The 15,647-nt window shown below is 36.1% G+C and overlaps 1 protein-coding gene across 1 annotated transcript in view; it reads right to left on the bottom strand.

Annotated features, from left to right (window-relative positions):
* Nucleotides 1-15,647, bottom strand: part of IFT56 (intraflagellar transport 56) — a 66,458-nt gene that overhangs the window by 20,799 nt on the left and 30,012 nt on the right. The window contains exons 8-11 of the mRNA XM_081285436.1: nt 14,767-14,841; nt 11,675-11,777; nt 10,062-10,117; nt 1,828-1,881 (exon numbers count right to left, since the gene is read on the bottom strand). Coding sequence (XP_081141562.1) covers nt 1,828-1,881; nt 10,062-10,117; nt 11,675-11,777; nt 14,767-14,841 — 288 coding nt within the window. The remainder of the gene's footprint in view (nt 1-1,827; nt 1,882-10,061; nt 10,118-11,674; nt 11,778-14,766; nt 14,842-15,647) is intronic.

Below are 15,647 nucleotides of genomic sequence, written 5' to 3'. Positions count from 1 at the left end.
TATAAGGTAAAAATATTTTATTTATATTGCACTTTATGGTTCTAGTATATTTGTCAAGATTTAACATATATCCTTATTTTAAATAATGACCAAAATAATACTGATTCTTACTAGCAAAAGCAACTATAAAGTGATAATCTGAAATTGAATGAAAACTTATGCAGGGTCAGATAGAAAAGGAGAAGAAAAATCCAGTCCCCCAAGTCTGTTATAAAAGTCCTGGTCTTTTTTTTTTTTTTTTTTTAAAGAGAGAGTGAGAGAGGAGAGAGAATGAGAGAGAGAGAGAGAGAGAGAGAGAGAGAGAGAGAGAGAGAATTTTTTTTAATATTTATTTTTTAGTTCTCGGCGGACACAACATCTTTGTTGGTATGTGGTGCTGAGGATCGAACCCAGGCCGCACGCATGCCAGGTGAGCAAGCTACCGCTTGAACCACATCCCCAGCCCAAGTCCTGGTCTTAAATAAACTTATTTACTCACTTTTCAACAAATACTTAATGTTCTTTTACCATACATTCAATTTTGGTGTAGAAGGTACGGATATAACAATGAGTGTTTGTTGAACTCATTTATTTATCAATAAGTATTTATTGCATATTTATATAAGACACTATGGAGTAAATTAGAGATAAAAAGATTTACTTATATCCCAATTTGTTCCATAAAGAACTTAACAGGCCATATTAACATGGATAAGAACCTAATTTTAGAGTTTTTTGGTGCTCATAAAATGTTCTCCTAGAGGAGTCAGGGGTATGATTCAGAGGTAGAGCACATAGTTAGTAAGTACAAGGCCCTAGGTTCACTCAAAGCACCTTAAAAAAAAAAAAGGCTTACCTAGAGAAATAATATTCCCTGTTTTATAGATGCCAAAATTATAGCTCAGAGATGTAAAAGGTTTTTAAAAAACAGACACTGCTGAAAATGAGAATAAACCTTTGCAATGATCTTTTTGTTATTAAATATAAGCACTGTATAAAAGTAGGGTTCTTGTGGCTGGGGGTGTGACCTGCTGAGCACGTGTGAGGCACTGGGTTTGATTCTCAGCACCACATAAAATAAATGAATAAATAAATAAATATATTGTGTCCAACTATAACTAATAATAATAATAATAATAATAATAATAATAATAATAATAAAGAATAGGGCTCTTGGGCTGGGATTGTGGCTCAGTGGGAGAGTGCTGGCCTAGCATGTGTGAGGCACTAAGTTCGATCCTCAGCACTACATATAAATAAATAAAATAAAGGTTCATGGACAACTTAAAAAAAAAAAGTAAAAGCTTTAAAAAAAATAGAGCTCTTTTTAAACAAAGTATCAATTTTTAGGGTTAGGGCTTTCTCTTTCTCTGTCTCTTTTTTTAGTCTTTAAATAAAAGTTAAAAAAATTTTTATAGTTGTAGATGAATAGCATGCCTTTATTTTATTTGTTTATTTTTATGTGGTGCTGAGGATCGAACCCAGTGCCTTATATGCACAAGTCAAATGCTCTGCCACTGAGCCCCAGCCCCAATCCTTGTTGTTGTTTTTTAACAATGGAATCTAGATTTGAGGGTCTTTTTTTTTTTAATTTTTTAAAATTTATTTTTAATTTTTTTATTGGTGGTGCCGGTGGGGATTAAACCCAGGGCCTTGTGCGTACGAGGCAAGCATTCTACCAACTGAGCTATATCCCCGGTCCTGGATTGGAGGTTTTGTAGAAATAAAAGGAATTGTAGAAGAGCCTGTGGGTAATCTTATTACTGGTTGCACTTTGATATCCATTTTGGTCTTTTCCACACATCTATCACTTTGCAAACTATGGATTACCAATAAATTCATACTCACAGAACCCATTTCCTGGCCAAGGGCTGCATTAACCACTCCTTTGAGGATATACTCCTGGAAATGTACAATAACACTGATTAATTTAAGAAGAATTTAGAGCTGTGAGATAGATATCTTACTAGTTAATCCCTTACATCATCATGGTACTTCATACACTGAGTCACTTTTCTCTATTATATCCCTGGCTTGAATGAAAGAAGTAGGAGACTTTCATTTAATTTCCAGTAGGCATGCATTGATGCAATAGAATTCATCATTATTTGTAAACTCCCACTTTGTGTGTGTGTGTGTGTGTGTGTGTGTGTGTGGTGCTGGGGATTGAACCCAGGGCCTTGTGCATACATAAACTTCCAATCTTATTAATAACTCAGTGGAAACTCCAGGAATAACTTCTGTAATTCAGTTAAAGGGGGAAAAACCCCGATTAAAAACCCTTGGGAGTCTGAGGCAGGAGAATCAAGAGTTCAAAGCCACCCTCAGCAAAAGCAAGGCACTAAGCAACTCAGTGAGACCCTGTCTCTAAATAAAATACAAAATAGGGCTGGGATGTGGCTCAGAGGTCAAATGCCCTCAGTGCAATCCCCAGTACCAAAAACAAAAACAACAACCACACGTTCATGTGATGTTTTTTTTTTTTTTTCTTCTTATCGTGCTAGGGTTCAAACCCAGGGACTTATGCATGCCAGACAAGCACTCTACCAACTGAGCTACATCTCTAGCCTGTATGTGATCATTTTTTTATATTTAAAGTATGTAATTTATTGTATAACAATATTATTATATAATAATGTTAACTTTTGAAGCATTTATTGTACATAATATTAATAATTATATTAGTTACTAATTATATCAATACCTAATAAAATGGAGTTTATTATGAACTAGATTAGCAGTTCTCAAACCCTTCACCTCAGGTCACTTTTATTTTTAAATTAATTAATTAATTAATTCTAATTTGTTATATATGACAGCAGAATGCATTTCAATTCATAGTACACATATAGAACACAATTTTTCATGTCTCTGATTGAACACAAAATAGAGTCACACCATTCATGTCTTCATACATGTACTTGGGGTAATGATGTCCATCTCATCCCACTATGTTTCCTACCCCCAGTCCTATCTAAAATTCCTCCATTCCTCCCATGCTTCCCACCCCCCATCCCCATTATAGATCAGCACCCTCATATCAGACAAAACATTCTGCATTTGTTTTGGGGGGATTGGCTGCTTCATTTAGCATGATATTCTCCAACTCCATCCATTTACCTGCAAATGCCATGATTTTATTCTCTTTTAATACTGAGTAGTATTCCATTGTGTATATATACCACAGTTTCTTTATCCATTCATCTACTGAAGGGCATCTAGGTTGCTTCCACAATTTAGCTATTGTGAATTGAACAGCTAGAAACATTGATGTGGCTGTGTCCCTGTAATATGCTGTTTTTAAGTCCTTTGGGTATAAACTGAGGAGTGTGACAGATGGGTCAAATGGTGGTTCCATTCCAAGTTTTCCAAGAAATCTCCATACTGCTTTCCAGATTGGTTGCACCAATTTACAGTCCCACCAGCAATGTATGAGTGTGCCGTGACTTTCTCCCCACATCCTTACCAACACTTATTGTTGTTTGAATTCTTTTTTAAAAAGTTTTAATTCGTTACATATGACAGCAGAATGCATTACAATTCATATTACACATATAGAGCACAATTTTTCATATCTCTTGTTCTACACAAAGTAGAGTCACACTATTTGTGTCTTCCATACATGTACTTAGGGTAATGATGTCCATCTCATTCCACTGTCTTTCCTACCCCCATGCCTGCTCCCTTCCTCTCCCGCCCCTTTGTCCTATCTAGAGTTCATCTAATCCTCCCATGCCCTGTCCCCCCAACCACATTAAGAATCAGCATCCTGGGCTGGGGATGTGGCTCAAGCGGTAGCGCGCTCGCCTGGCATGCGTGCGGCCCGGGTTCGATCCTCAGCACCACATACCAACAAAGATGTTGTGTCCACCGAGAACTAAAAATAAATATTAAAAATTCTCTCTCTCTCTCTCTCTCTCACTCTTTAAAAAAAAAAAAAGAATCAGCATCCTTAAATCAGAGAAAACATTTGGCATTTGTTTTTTTGGGATTGGTTAACTTCACTTAGCATAATCTTCTCCAACTCCATCCATTTGCCAGCAAATACCATGATTTTATTCTCTTTTAATACTAAGTAATATTCCATTGTGTATATACACCACATTTTCTTTATCCATTAATCTACTGCAGGGCATCTAGGTTGGTTCCACAGTTAACTATTATGAATTCTGCTGCTGTAGAATGCTGTTTTTAAGTCCTTTGGGTATAGACCAAGGAGTGGGATAGCTGGATTAAATGGTGATTCCATTTCCATTTTTCCAAGGATTCTCCACATTGCTTTCCATATTGGCTGTACCAATTTGCAGTCCCACCAGTGCCTTTTTCCCCACATCCTCGTCAACACTTATTGTTGTTTGTATTCTTTGGTTTTTAAAATTTTTTAGATGTTGATGAACCTTTATTTTATTCATTTACTTATATGTGGTGCTGAGCATTGAATCCAGTGCCTCACACATGCTAGGCAAGCGCTCTGCCACTGAGCCACAACCCCAGGGTCCCACCCCAACCCCTGTTGTTTGTATTCTTAATAGCTGCCATTCTGACTGGAGTGAGATGAAATCTTAGAGTAGTTTGATTTGCGTTTCTCTAATTGCTAGAAATGTTGAACATTTTTAAAAATTTATTTGTTGATTGATCGTATATCTTCTTCTGAAAAATGTATGTTCAGTTCCTTGGTCTACTTATTGATTAGATTATTTGTTTTTTGGTGGTAAGATTTTTGAATCATTATATATCCTAGAGATTAGTGTTCTGATATGCCTGTGGTAAAAATTTGCTCCCTTTCTGTAGGCTCTCTTTCACTTCACTGATGGTTTCTTTTCTGAGAAGAAGCTTTTTAGTTTGAATCCATCCCATTTATTGATTCCTGATTTTATTTTTTGCACTATAGGAGTCTTATTAAGGAAGTTGAGGCCTGATCCCACATGATGAAGATTTGGGCCTAATTTTTCTTGTATTAGGTGCAGGATCTCTGGTTTAATTCCTAGGTCCTGGGTCCACTCTGAGTTGAATTTTGTACATGGTAAGACTAGGGGCTTAATTTCATTTTGTTGCATGTAGATTTCCAGTTTTCACAGAACCATTTGTTGAAGAGGCTATCCTTTCTCCAATATATGTTTTTGGCACCTTTGTCTAATATGAGATAACTGTATTTATGTGGGTTAGTCTCTGTGTCCTCTATTCCGTACCATTAGTCAACAATTCTATTTTGGTACCAATACTATGCTGTTTTTGTTACTGTTGCTCTGCAGTATAGTTTAAAGTCTGGTATAGTGATGCCACCTGCTTCACTCTTCTTGCTTAAGATTGCTTTAGCTATTCTGGGTTTCTTACTTTTCCAGATGAATTTCATGACTGCTTTTTCTATTTCTATGAGGAATGTCATTGGGATTTTGATTGGAATTGCATTAAATCTGTATAGTGCTTTTGGTAGTATGATCATTTTGACATTCTGCCTATCCAAAAACAAGGGAGATCTTTCTATTTCTAAGGTCTTATTTATTTCTTTAGCATTCAGTAGATAAATTGTAGAGGTCTTTCACCTCTTTTGTTGATTCCCAAGTATTTTTTTTTTTGAGGCTATTTTAAATGGGGTAGTTTTCCTAGTTTCTCTTTCAGAGGATTTGTCACTGATGTTTAGAAATGCCTTTGATTTATGGGTGTTGATTTTATATCCTGCTACTTTGCTGAATCATTTATTAGTTCTAGAAGTTTTCTGGTGGAATTTTTTGGGTATTCTAGGCATAGAATCATATCATCAGCAAACAGTGATAATTTGATTTCTTATTTTCCTATTTTTATACCTTTCTTTCATCTAATTGCTCTGGCTAGAGTTTCAATAACTATGAAGTGGTGAAAGAGGGCATCCCTGTCTCGTTCCCGTTTTTACAGGGAATGCTTTCAATTTTTCTTCATTTAGAATGATATTGGCCTGGGGCTTAGCATAGATAACTTTTACAATGTTGAGATATGTTCCTGTTATCCCTAGTTTTTCTAGTGTTTTGAATATGAAGGAGTGCTGAATTTCGTGGAATGCTTATTTTTAATCTATTGAGATTATCATATGATTCTTATTTTTAAGTCTATTGATATGATGAATTACATTTATTGATTTCCATATATTGAACCAAGCTTGCATCCCTGGGATGAACCCCACTTGATCACAGTGCACTATCTTTTTGATATGTTTTTGTATTCAATTGTCAGAATTTTATTGAGAATTTTTGCATCTATGTTCATTAGAGATATTGGTCTGAAGTTTTCTTTTCTTGATGTGTCTTTTTAAGGTTTTGAAATCAGGGTGATATTGGCCTCATAGAATGAGTTTGGAAGTGTTCCTTTTTTTCTATTTCATGAAATAATTTGAAGAATATTGGTATTAGTTCTTCTTTGAAGGTCTTGTAGAACTCAGCTGTGTATCCATCTGGTCCTGGGCTTTTCTTGGTTGGAAGGCTTCTGATGGAGTCTTCTATTTCATTGCTTGAAACTGATCTGTTTAACTTGTGGATATCTTCCTGATTCAGTTTGGGCAAATCATATGACTCTAGAAATTTATCAATGTCTTCAAATTTTCTATTTTATTGGAGTATAAATTTTCAAAATAATTTCTAAATATCTTCAGTATTTCTGTAGTGTCCATCATGATATTTCCTTTTTCATCACAGATTGTTAGTAATTTGAGTTTTGTCTCTCCTTCTCTTTTTTAGCATGGCTAAGGGTCTATCGATTTTATTTATTTTTTCAAGAACCAAATTTTTTGTTTTGTCAATGTTTTCAATTGTTTCTTTTGTTTCAATTTCATTGATTTCTGCTCTGATTTTAATTATTTCCTGTCTTCTGCTTTTGGTTGATTTGTTCGTCTTTTTCCAGGGTTTTGAGATGTAATGGTAGGTCATTTATTTGTTGACTTTTTCTTCTTTTAAGAAATGAATTCCATGCAATGAACTTTCCTTAGTACTGCCTTTGTAGTGTTCCTGAGATTTCAATATGCTGTATCAGTATTCACATCATTCACCTCTAAAAATTTTGATCTCCTCCTTGATGTCTTTGGAACCCACTGTTCATTCAATAGCATATTATTTAGTCTTCAGATGTTAGAGTAGCTTCTGTTTTTTATTTTATCATTGATTTCTAATTTTATTCCATTATAACCATAGAATGCAGGCTACTATCTCTATTTTTTCCTTTTTAGTTTTTGATGTACCTTCATTTTATTCATTTATGTATATGTGGTGCTGAGTATTGAACCCGGGGCCTCACACATGCTAGGACAATGCTTTACCACTGAGCTACTAGGCCAGCCCCCTTTTTAAATAAATTTTTTTCAGTTGTTGATAGACCTTTATTTTATTTATTTATTTATATGTGGTGCTGAGAATCAAATCCAGTGCCTCACACGTGCCCGGCAAGTACGCTACCACTGAGCCCCAGCTCTAACCGCAGTATCTATTTTTTTGAATTTGCTAAGAGTTTTGTGGCATAATATATGGTCTATTTTAGAGAAGGATCCATGTGCTTCTGAAAGGAAAGTGTATTCACTCACTGATGGATGAAATATTCTATATAAGTCTGTTAAGTCTAAGTTATTGATTGTATTATTGAGTTCTACAGTTTCTTTGTTTAGCTTTTGTTTGGAATATCTATCCAGTGGTGAAAAAGGTGTGTTAAAATCACCCAGAATTATTGTGTTATGCCCCAACTAAAGATGGCAATGAAAGTATCCAAAGAGGTAGGCAGCTGCTTCCAGCAATGGGTTGTTGGGTTGGGTGGGGCAAGGCAGTGGCATTGAGCTGTGTGTTCAGAGATGCAGCTCCGTGGAGTGCAGTTGTTGTGGCTGGTGGTTGCCTCTGGACCCAGATGCAGGCTACCACATGAAGGGGACTGTGGCAGTAGCTGCAATGCCCCAAGATGGAGACAACTGGAGGAGCCCCACATTGGTAGATGGGGGTCTACAATGGGAGTGGTAGCTGGAGCTCCTGTTTAGATGGGCAGCCTAGAGTCCTGCATGGGTGCTAATGCTGGTGGTCCTACTTGGGCACCTGGAGGACCTGTGTGGATGAGTGACTGGGAGTCCTGCACTGACGCTCAGTCTTAGAGACCTGTGCGGCACAGCGGGAGCAGCTATGGGGGGAGGGTCCTCTAATCACTCGGCAGAGAAACAGTATTCCTACTACTTGAATCCCAGGTCCCAGAGTGATAGAGAATGCAGCCTCTCTCTAGCCTGCCACTTTGGATCCCCCCATATGTAATCATTTTTATCACCCTATTAGTCACTGCTATTTTGTGTCCAAATCATTTATATATATATATTCTTTTTTCCCTTTCCAATGTTATAACCTTCCTTTGTTATGATCCTTTTCCTTAAAAAAAAAAAATCCTTCATATTTGTAAGATATTCTTTCTTTTTAGAGTCTGGGGCCTCATCTGTATCCCTATTTTCTTTTTTTTTTTTAAAGAGAGAGAGAGAGAGAGAGAGAGAGAGAGAGAGAGAGAGAATTTTTAAATATTTATTTATTAGTTTTCAGCGGACACAACATCTTTGTTTGTATGTGGTGCTGAGGATCGAACCCAGGCCGCATGCATGCCAGGCAAGCGCTACTGCTTGAGTCACGTCCCCAGCCCTGTATCCCTATTTTCATATTAATTCTTTAATAGATACATTCCTTAGCAGGTTTAGCAATTTTTCTTTAAAAGGGCCCATTAAAAAATAGCAGAAAAGGGGCTGGGGTTGCAGCTCAGTGGTAGAGCACTTGCCTAGCATGTGTGAGGCACTGGGCTTGATTCTCAGCACTGACTATAAATAAAAAAAAAATAAAGGTACAATGACAACTAAAAAATACATTTTAAAAACAGCACAAAGGGCTGGGGATGTGGCTCAAGCGGTAGCGTGTTCACCTGGCATGCGTGCGGCCCGGGTTCGATCCTCAGCACCACATACAAACAAAGATGTTGTGTCCGCCAAAAACTAAAAAATAAATATTAAAAAAATTCTCTCTCTCTCTCTCTCTCTCTCTTAAAAAAATAGCACAAAAGATGCTGAAACTTCTAATACATTTGAGAAATATAACTGCTTATACTCCAAGGGGTCTGGTAATATTTTCATTCAGTCCTTCATTCAATAAAGAGAATACCTACTGTGTACTTAGTATACACTGTTGGAGATATAATACAGATAAATTCCCTAACTATAAGAAATTAACAATCTAATGGGGGATAAAGACAAGTTACAATTATACTAGTGAGATAAGTACATATACCTGTTAGTTTTATCAGAATTCTATGTTTTAATGTATCAAACATTAATCTTTTGAGGAATCAACTCCATATAAGGGATTTTAACCAAAAAACCCAGAATAACCCAGCTATCCCTCTCCTCAGTCTATACCCAAAGGACTTAAAAACAGCATACTACAGGGACACGCCACATCAATGTTTATAGCAGCTCAATTCACAATAGCTAAACTGTGGAACCAACCAAATGCCCTTCCATAGATTAATGAATAAAAAAAAATGTGGCATATACACAATGGAATATTACTCAGCAATAAAATAGAATAAAATCATGGCATTTGCAGGTAAATGGATAGAGTTAGAGAAGATAATGCTAAGTGAACTTAGCCAATCCCAAAAAACCAAATGCTAAATGTTTTCTTTGATATAAGGAGGCTGATTCATAGTGGGATAGGGAACGGGAGCATGGGAGGAATAGACGAACTCTAGATAGGGCAGAGGGGTTGGAGGGGAAAGGAAGGGGCATGGGGTTATTAATGATGGTGGAATGTGATGATCATTATTATCCAAAGTACAGGTATGAAGGCACGAATTGGTGTGAATATACTATGTATACAACCAGAGATATGAAAAATTGTGCTCTATATGTGTAATATGAATTGTAATGCATTCTGCTGTCATATATAAATAAATAAATAAAAGCCCAGAACATTCATTCTCATATCAAAAGTCTCGTAAAACATTCCTGGATCAATATACATAGTCTCTTTTGGCATTCTACAAGCAGGACTCTTCTCTAATATAGCTCCTACCTATATCTCCAAAGTTCCACTTTCCATATTCTCTATTACCTGAGGAGTAGTAGGTTCCAGATCCTTAATTAAATTATAAGCTTCTTGTACATCATCTGAAATTTAAGAAATAAACATATCAATGTTTTCAAGCAAACCCTTCTGAAGCAGTCCCAAGAAAGATTATATCTTCTATATTCAAATTTTCATAGAAAATAGGGTTGAAGATATAGCTCAATTGTAGAACATTTGTCTCACATATTCAAGGCCCTGGGTTTGATCCCCAACCCTGTAAAATATACACTCACAGACAATATCATCTGTTTTGTCTGCCCTCTAATTCTCCATCAAGTTGTTGGAGAATCTTGCACAGTTATACCAAAGATAATCAAATATCCTTAGAAAACTTATATTAAACTTGAGACACCTAAATATGTTCAAGCCAAGAATATGCAAATAGCATTGTTTTTTGATAAGAAAAATGACCATTTTAAAAACTGTATAAGAATGGAATGATGAAGTCTAAGATTTGCTTTAAAATTTTCAGGAACAAAAAAATTAAGTGGTGGATAAAAAAGATTGTCAATATCTTTAAAATTATTGAATCTGGAGTTCCTGGGCATTTATTATAATATTTACTTTTGTTCACATTTAAAATTTTTCATAATAGCTGGGAGTGGTGGCGCATGCCTATGATCCTAGAAGCTTGGGAGGATGAGGCAGGAGGATTGCAAGTTCAAAGCCAGCCTCAGCAACTTAGAGAGGCTGTAAGCAATTTAGCAATACCCTGTCTCAAAATAATAATAATAATAATAATAATAATAAAGGGCTGGGGTGTGGCTCAGTGGTTAAGCACCCCTAGGTTCAATCCCGTGGTATAAACAGAAGAAAAATTTTTTTTCATAATAAACTAAATTTATAAAATTTATACACTGTTTCTTTAATTCTTGTCCAAAAGTATTTCTTTTTACTTATATATAAAACAGAGAGGACTGTTTGCAAGTCCATATTGTCATTTTAATAACCACATTTTCTTCAGTGAGCAATATGTGGTCTGGTTGGTTTCTACCACATACCTAAAAAGGCCCTCACTGTTGGTCTGTGTCTTACCCTCTCCTCTTTTTCCTCTTCCTTGACAGATTGCCACCACAAATGCATGGTAGCCACTACCCTGTGCTGGGAACTTAGGGAAAAATGACTTGAGGGATCTAACAGTCTTTATTTAGGGTCAATAGATATCACATTCTCTTTGAATCATGTATCTCATAAGGTGCCCAGGGTACACAGAAACAGACAGACAATTAGGATAATTTTTAAAAACCACACAAGAAAATGTGAATATATATTATATATAAGGAGGAACGAGAAAAAGGAAGAACTACTACAAGGGAAATGGAAGAAAAACATGAGAAATCAAAAGGGAATGGATAGAAGACAGAACAATTAGAGGGAAAAAAAGAAAAACAACAAGGAAAAAGTAGGTACTAACAGAAGAGGAAAGAGAAGAAAGAAAAAGCACATTAATAAGCACCAATAAATTTGTTATGTCCTATGAACTTGTTGTAAATGTACCTTTGGAAGTATTACAGATTTAAAAAGTTTAAGCAAGTAATTCAATCAGAAGTTAAATATTTTTAAATTCTCATTATAAGACTATAACACATTTTTCTTACCTTGACGAAGGTAGTAAATCACGAGGTTTAGCCTAGCTTCAGGAATGACATCAACCAGAGGCGGTAAAACCTGTAAGGCCCCTTCTCCTCCTCGGAAAACAACCTAGAGATACAGAAATTATGTTACTGCAGCACGTATATATTTATTAGTGAAAATGTTTAAAAATTGGGTTCATGATATCCCACTAAACCAGTCTTGGGAATCAGTTAACACGTTGGGAATATTTATTGTTGGATGAATTATTACCTAATTCCTATGCCTCTTACCCTCTCCTCTTTTTCCTCTTCTCTACTTTTGATCCTTCTTAACACCCCTGTCATATTTAAATATTTCACTTTAACCCTGAAGCTGACCTAAAACCATCACTCTCTTTATCCTTTTTCTTCTTTTATTTACTTATTTATTTTGTGGTACTAGGGATTAAACTCAGGGGTGATTTACCACTAAGCTTCATTTCCAGCCCTTATCATATAATGTTTTGAGGTGGGGTCTCACTACACTGCCGAAGCTGGCCTCTAACTGTGGGTTCTCCTTTCTCAGTCTCCCAAGTAGCTGGAATTCAATGAGTCAAAGTGGGTAGATGTGTGGCACACAGCAGATAATATTTTATTTAATTAATTCAGTTAATATTCAATAGCACCTCCTATATGCCTGTTTTTATAATAAGTACTGGGGTTACAGCAGGAACAAGTCACTCCCCTGCTACCCTACAGACTGTTCAAGCGGGGGACAAATAATTACAGAAATATTATGTGGTTATTAGAAAAAAACTTAAATACAGCATCTCAAAGGAAAGAGGAAATTTCTGTATTCTTACTTCCCTCTCTAATTCTATTCTCCAAGGCTAACTCCATTTACTATCTAATGTGTTTCTTCCAGTTCTATACACATATAGTGTTTCTTTACCTTGAGCTGTATATTACATCCATCTAGGAAGCTTTTAAGAAAAACATTAGTAGCTAGGTCCCAATTCAACCATTAAATAAGAATCCCTGGAAGACTGGGTGTGGTTGTATGTACCTATAATCCTAGCTACTTGGGAGGCTGACTTAGGAGGACCATTTAAGCCCAGGAATTCAAGGCCAACCTGGGCAACATAGAGAGACCATTCACCATCCCACCCCCAGAATATATGTATATCTAAGAATCCTTGGGGTTAGAGCCCATAATTAGTTTCAAAAGCCTCCCAGATGATTAAAATGGGCAGTTGTAAGTGACATGACATTATCTAGGTTGGCTCTTCTTTTTTTTTAATATTTATTTTTTTAGTTGTAGTTGAACACAATACCTTCATTTTATCTATCTATCTATCTATTTATTTATTTATTTTTATATGGTGCTGAGGATTGAACCCAGGGCCTCACACGTGCTAGGCGAACACTCTACTGCTGAGCCACTATCTCAGCCCCTAGGTTAGCCCTTCTTGTCTGCCCTTTCTTGTCTCATATGCTGACTCTCCTTTCTCTGGCCCCCTAAGTACAAATGCTCTTTTGAAATCATAAATTTATATTTTTAATCCTTTCTTCCATATATATCCATGGTGTTGTTTTTTTCGTTTTCGTGGTGCTGGGGATTGAACTCATGGCCTTGTGGATGCAAGGCAAGCACTCTACCAACTGACCTATATCCCCAGCCTTTCTTCCATATATAATTGTCAGGACTTCACCAAGTGAAAATCTTCCATATTTATTTATGATAACTCTTAAACTTAGCCTTGAACCAAGGGGAGCTTAGCCACTGAACCACATCTCCAGCCCTTTTTATATTTTGAGACTGGGTCTCTGTAAGTGGTTGAGGCTAGAATCCTTGCAATCCTCCTGCCTCAGCCTTCCAAGCTGCTGGGATTACAGGTATGTACCACCATGTCCAACATACTCCAAACTTAAGTTCCAACCTATTTTCTCAAATGCATTATTCTCCATAAAAGATATAATTGAACTTAATAAACTAGTTTAGAAGTGAAAAAATTAGTAGCAGGAGCCCATGATAGAAGCTATCCAAATACAATTTTATCTTTGATGAAGAATTGACCTAGAGAAGAAATGGATTTAATATAAGTCATTGCAAAGAAAGAATTACTAGAGTTTAGTGACTAGTAGATATTAGAAAAAAAAGTTGGGCGCAGGGTGCATGCCTATAATCCCAGCAGTTCAGGAGGCTAAGACAGGAGGATCATGAGTTCAAAGCCAGCCTCAGCAATGATGAGGTGCTAAGCAACTGAGTGAGACCCTGTCTCTAAATAAAAGGCAAAACAGGGCTTGGGATGAGATCAGTAGTTGACTGCTCCTAAATTTAATCCCTGCTATCAAAAAAAAAAAAAAAAAAAAAGATATTAGAGACAAAGGGAAGGGGAGAGTCTAAAATAGCTGTGGTTTTCAGCTTGGGGACTAGAAAAATTAATGCTAAAAACCCAGAGAAATCAGAAGGAAAAGATAAAGTTATTATTATCATGATTTACCGATGAGGAAACTGAGACTCGGCAATATTACCTAACTTGCCCAAAGTTCCTGGTATCTGAGTTGAAAGCAGCTGTACTGTATCTCACTACATTACATGGTCAATAGAATCAAACTTAATCTGAGCTCAGATTTTTTTTTTTAAAGCAATGGCCATCATAATCTAGCCCTAAATCTAACCACCCTGCCCAACTTTACTTTCCACTATTCCCCAGTACAAACTTACTTACTTCCAGTAAAATCAATGTGCTTGCAATCCTTCATATATCACGGTTGTTCAAGGTCCATGTCCCAGAAAATCTTGGCCTTCTTTCCAAGACCAGAAAATCTTTGCCATTTTTTTCTACCCACAAGGATATATTTTCTTTGATCAAAAACCAAACATTGGGATCTACACTGCCTTGAGATTCCTTCCAAAGGTAATATATATATCCCTGCCCTCCCAAAAAAAGATTTCCTCAAGGAAAGGGACTGATATCCTCAACTCATTTTCTCTCTTTCTCAATAAGGAGGCATTCCTTTGGAGAGGACCAATTTATGTTGGGGCATCTCCTTTTATTCATCTTTCTAATTTCTGGGATGTACCAAAGTAGAGTAGGACTGAAGTCAGTCAAGACGGGGAAACCGTTATTCACCAGATTGTGCCTGATGAGTTCTTTAGCAAATTCAAAGGATGAAGAAGCATTGTCCATCAAGCTTTTGAGTTCTGCCTGAAAATTAAAAAGCAAAGATTTATGAAAATAGCAAGTGTATAGCTCTTATTCCACATATTTATACAATGATTTATATTTTACAAAGAATTTAATATGCTATTTCATTTGATTCTCATGACTCTATCAGTGTAATTATTATTCTTCACATTTTATAGACAAGAACAGTGAGGCTTATAAAAGTGAAGAGTCTTGAAACTCATACTAAGCAGCAAGTTTGAAAAATAGCACCCTCACGTCTGAAAACTCCTAGATTAAAACTTTTCTCTCAGTGCCAACAGTGATAAGGTGGCTAACCTTTAACAACTAAGGTTGATTCTTCAATTTGACCCACATCCTACTCGTGGTTACTCCCTCCTTCCTGCTAAACTGACTTTTGTTTACATAACAAAATCCAAGTGTCTTTTCTCTTGTGTCTTATTATTTCCTAGGTCTTCTCTTGTCCCCTTTACTCACTCAAGGACAAATGGTCAGGGCTACATACTAGCCTGCTGAGAAATTCTGTCTTTAATAATAATAATAATTCCTTAATTCCTACTACTGTGAAGTTTAAATAAATTAGCCAGTTAAAAGAAGAAAAAAAAAAAAAAGAAAAACAAATGGTCAGTATTTCCACAGTGTCTTCACTAAGTCCCTAGGTTTATTATCCCCTTCCTCAACTTTCTGCTATTTCTACCTTAACAATCCATATTTTTAAAAATTTCATTAGCTTTTTAAGCTACATATAATATTTAGGATTCATTCTGACATAGTTATAAAGGCATGGAACATAATTTGCTTCAATGCAGTCTCCTTTCTCTCTACTC

This window comes from Spermophilus citellus, assembly GCF_964194105.1.
Source record: "Spermophilus citellus genome assembly, chromosome: 3".
Classification (NCBI taxonomy): Eukaryota; Metazoa; Chordata; class Mammalia; order Rodentia; family Sciuridae; genus Spermophilus; species Spermophilus citellus.
This window is presented reverse-complemented; position numbering and strand designations above follow the sequence as displayed.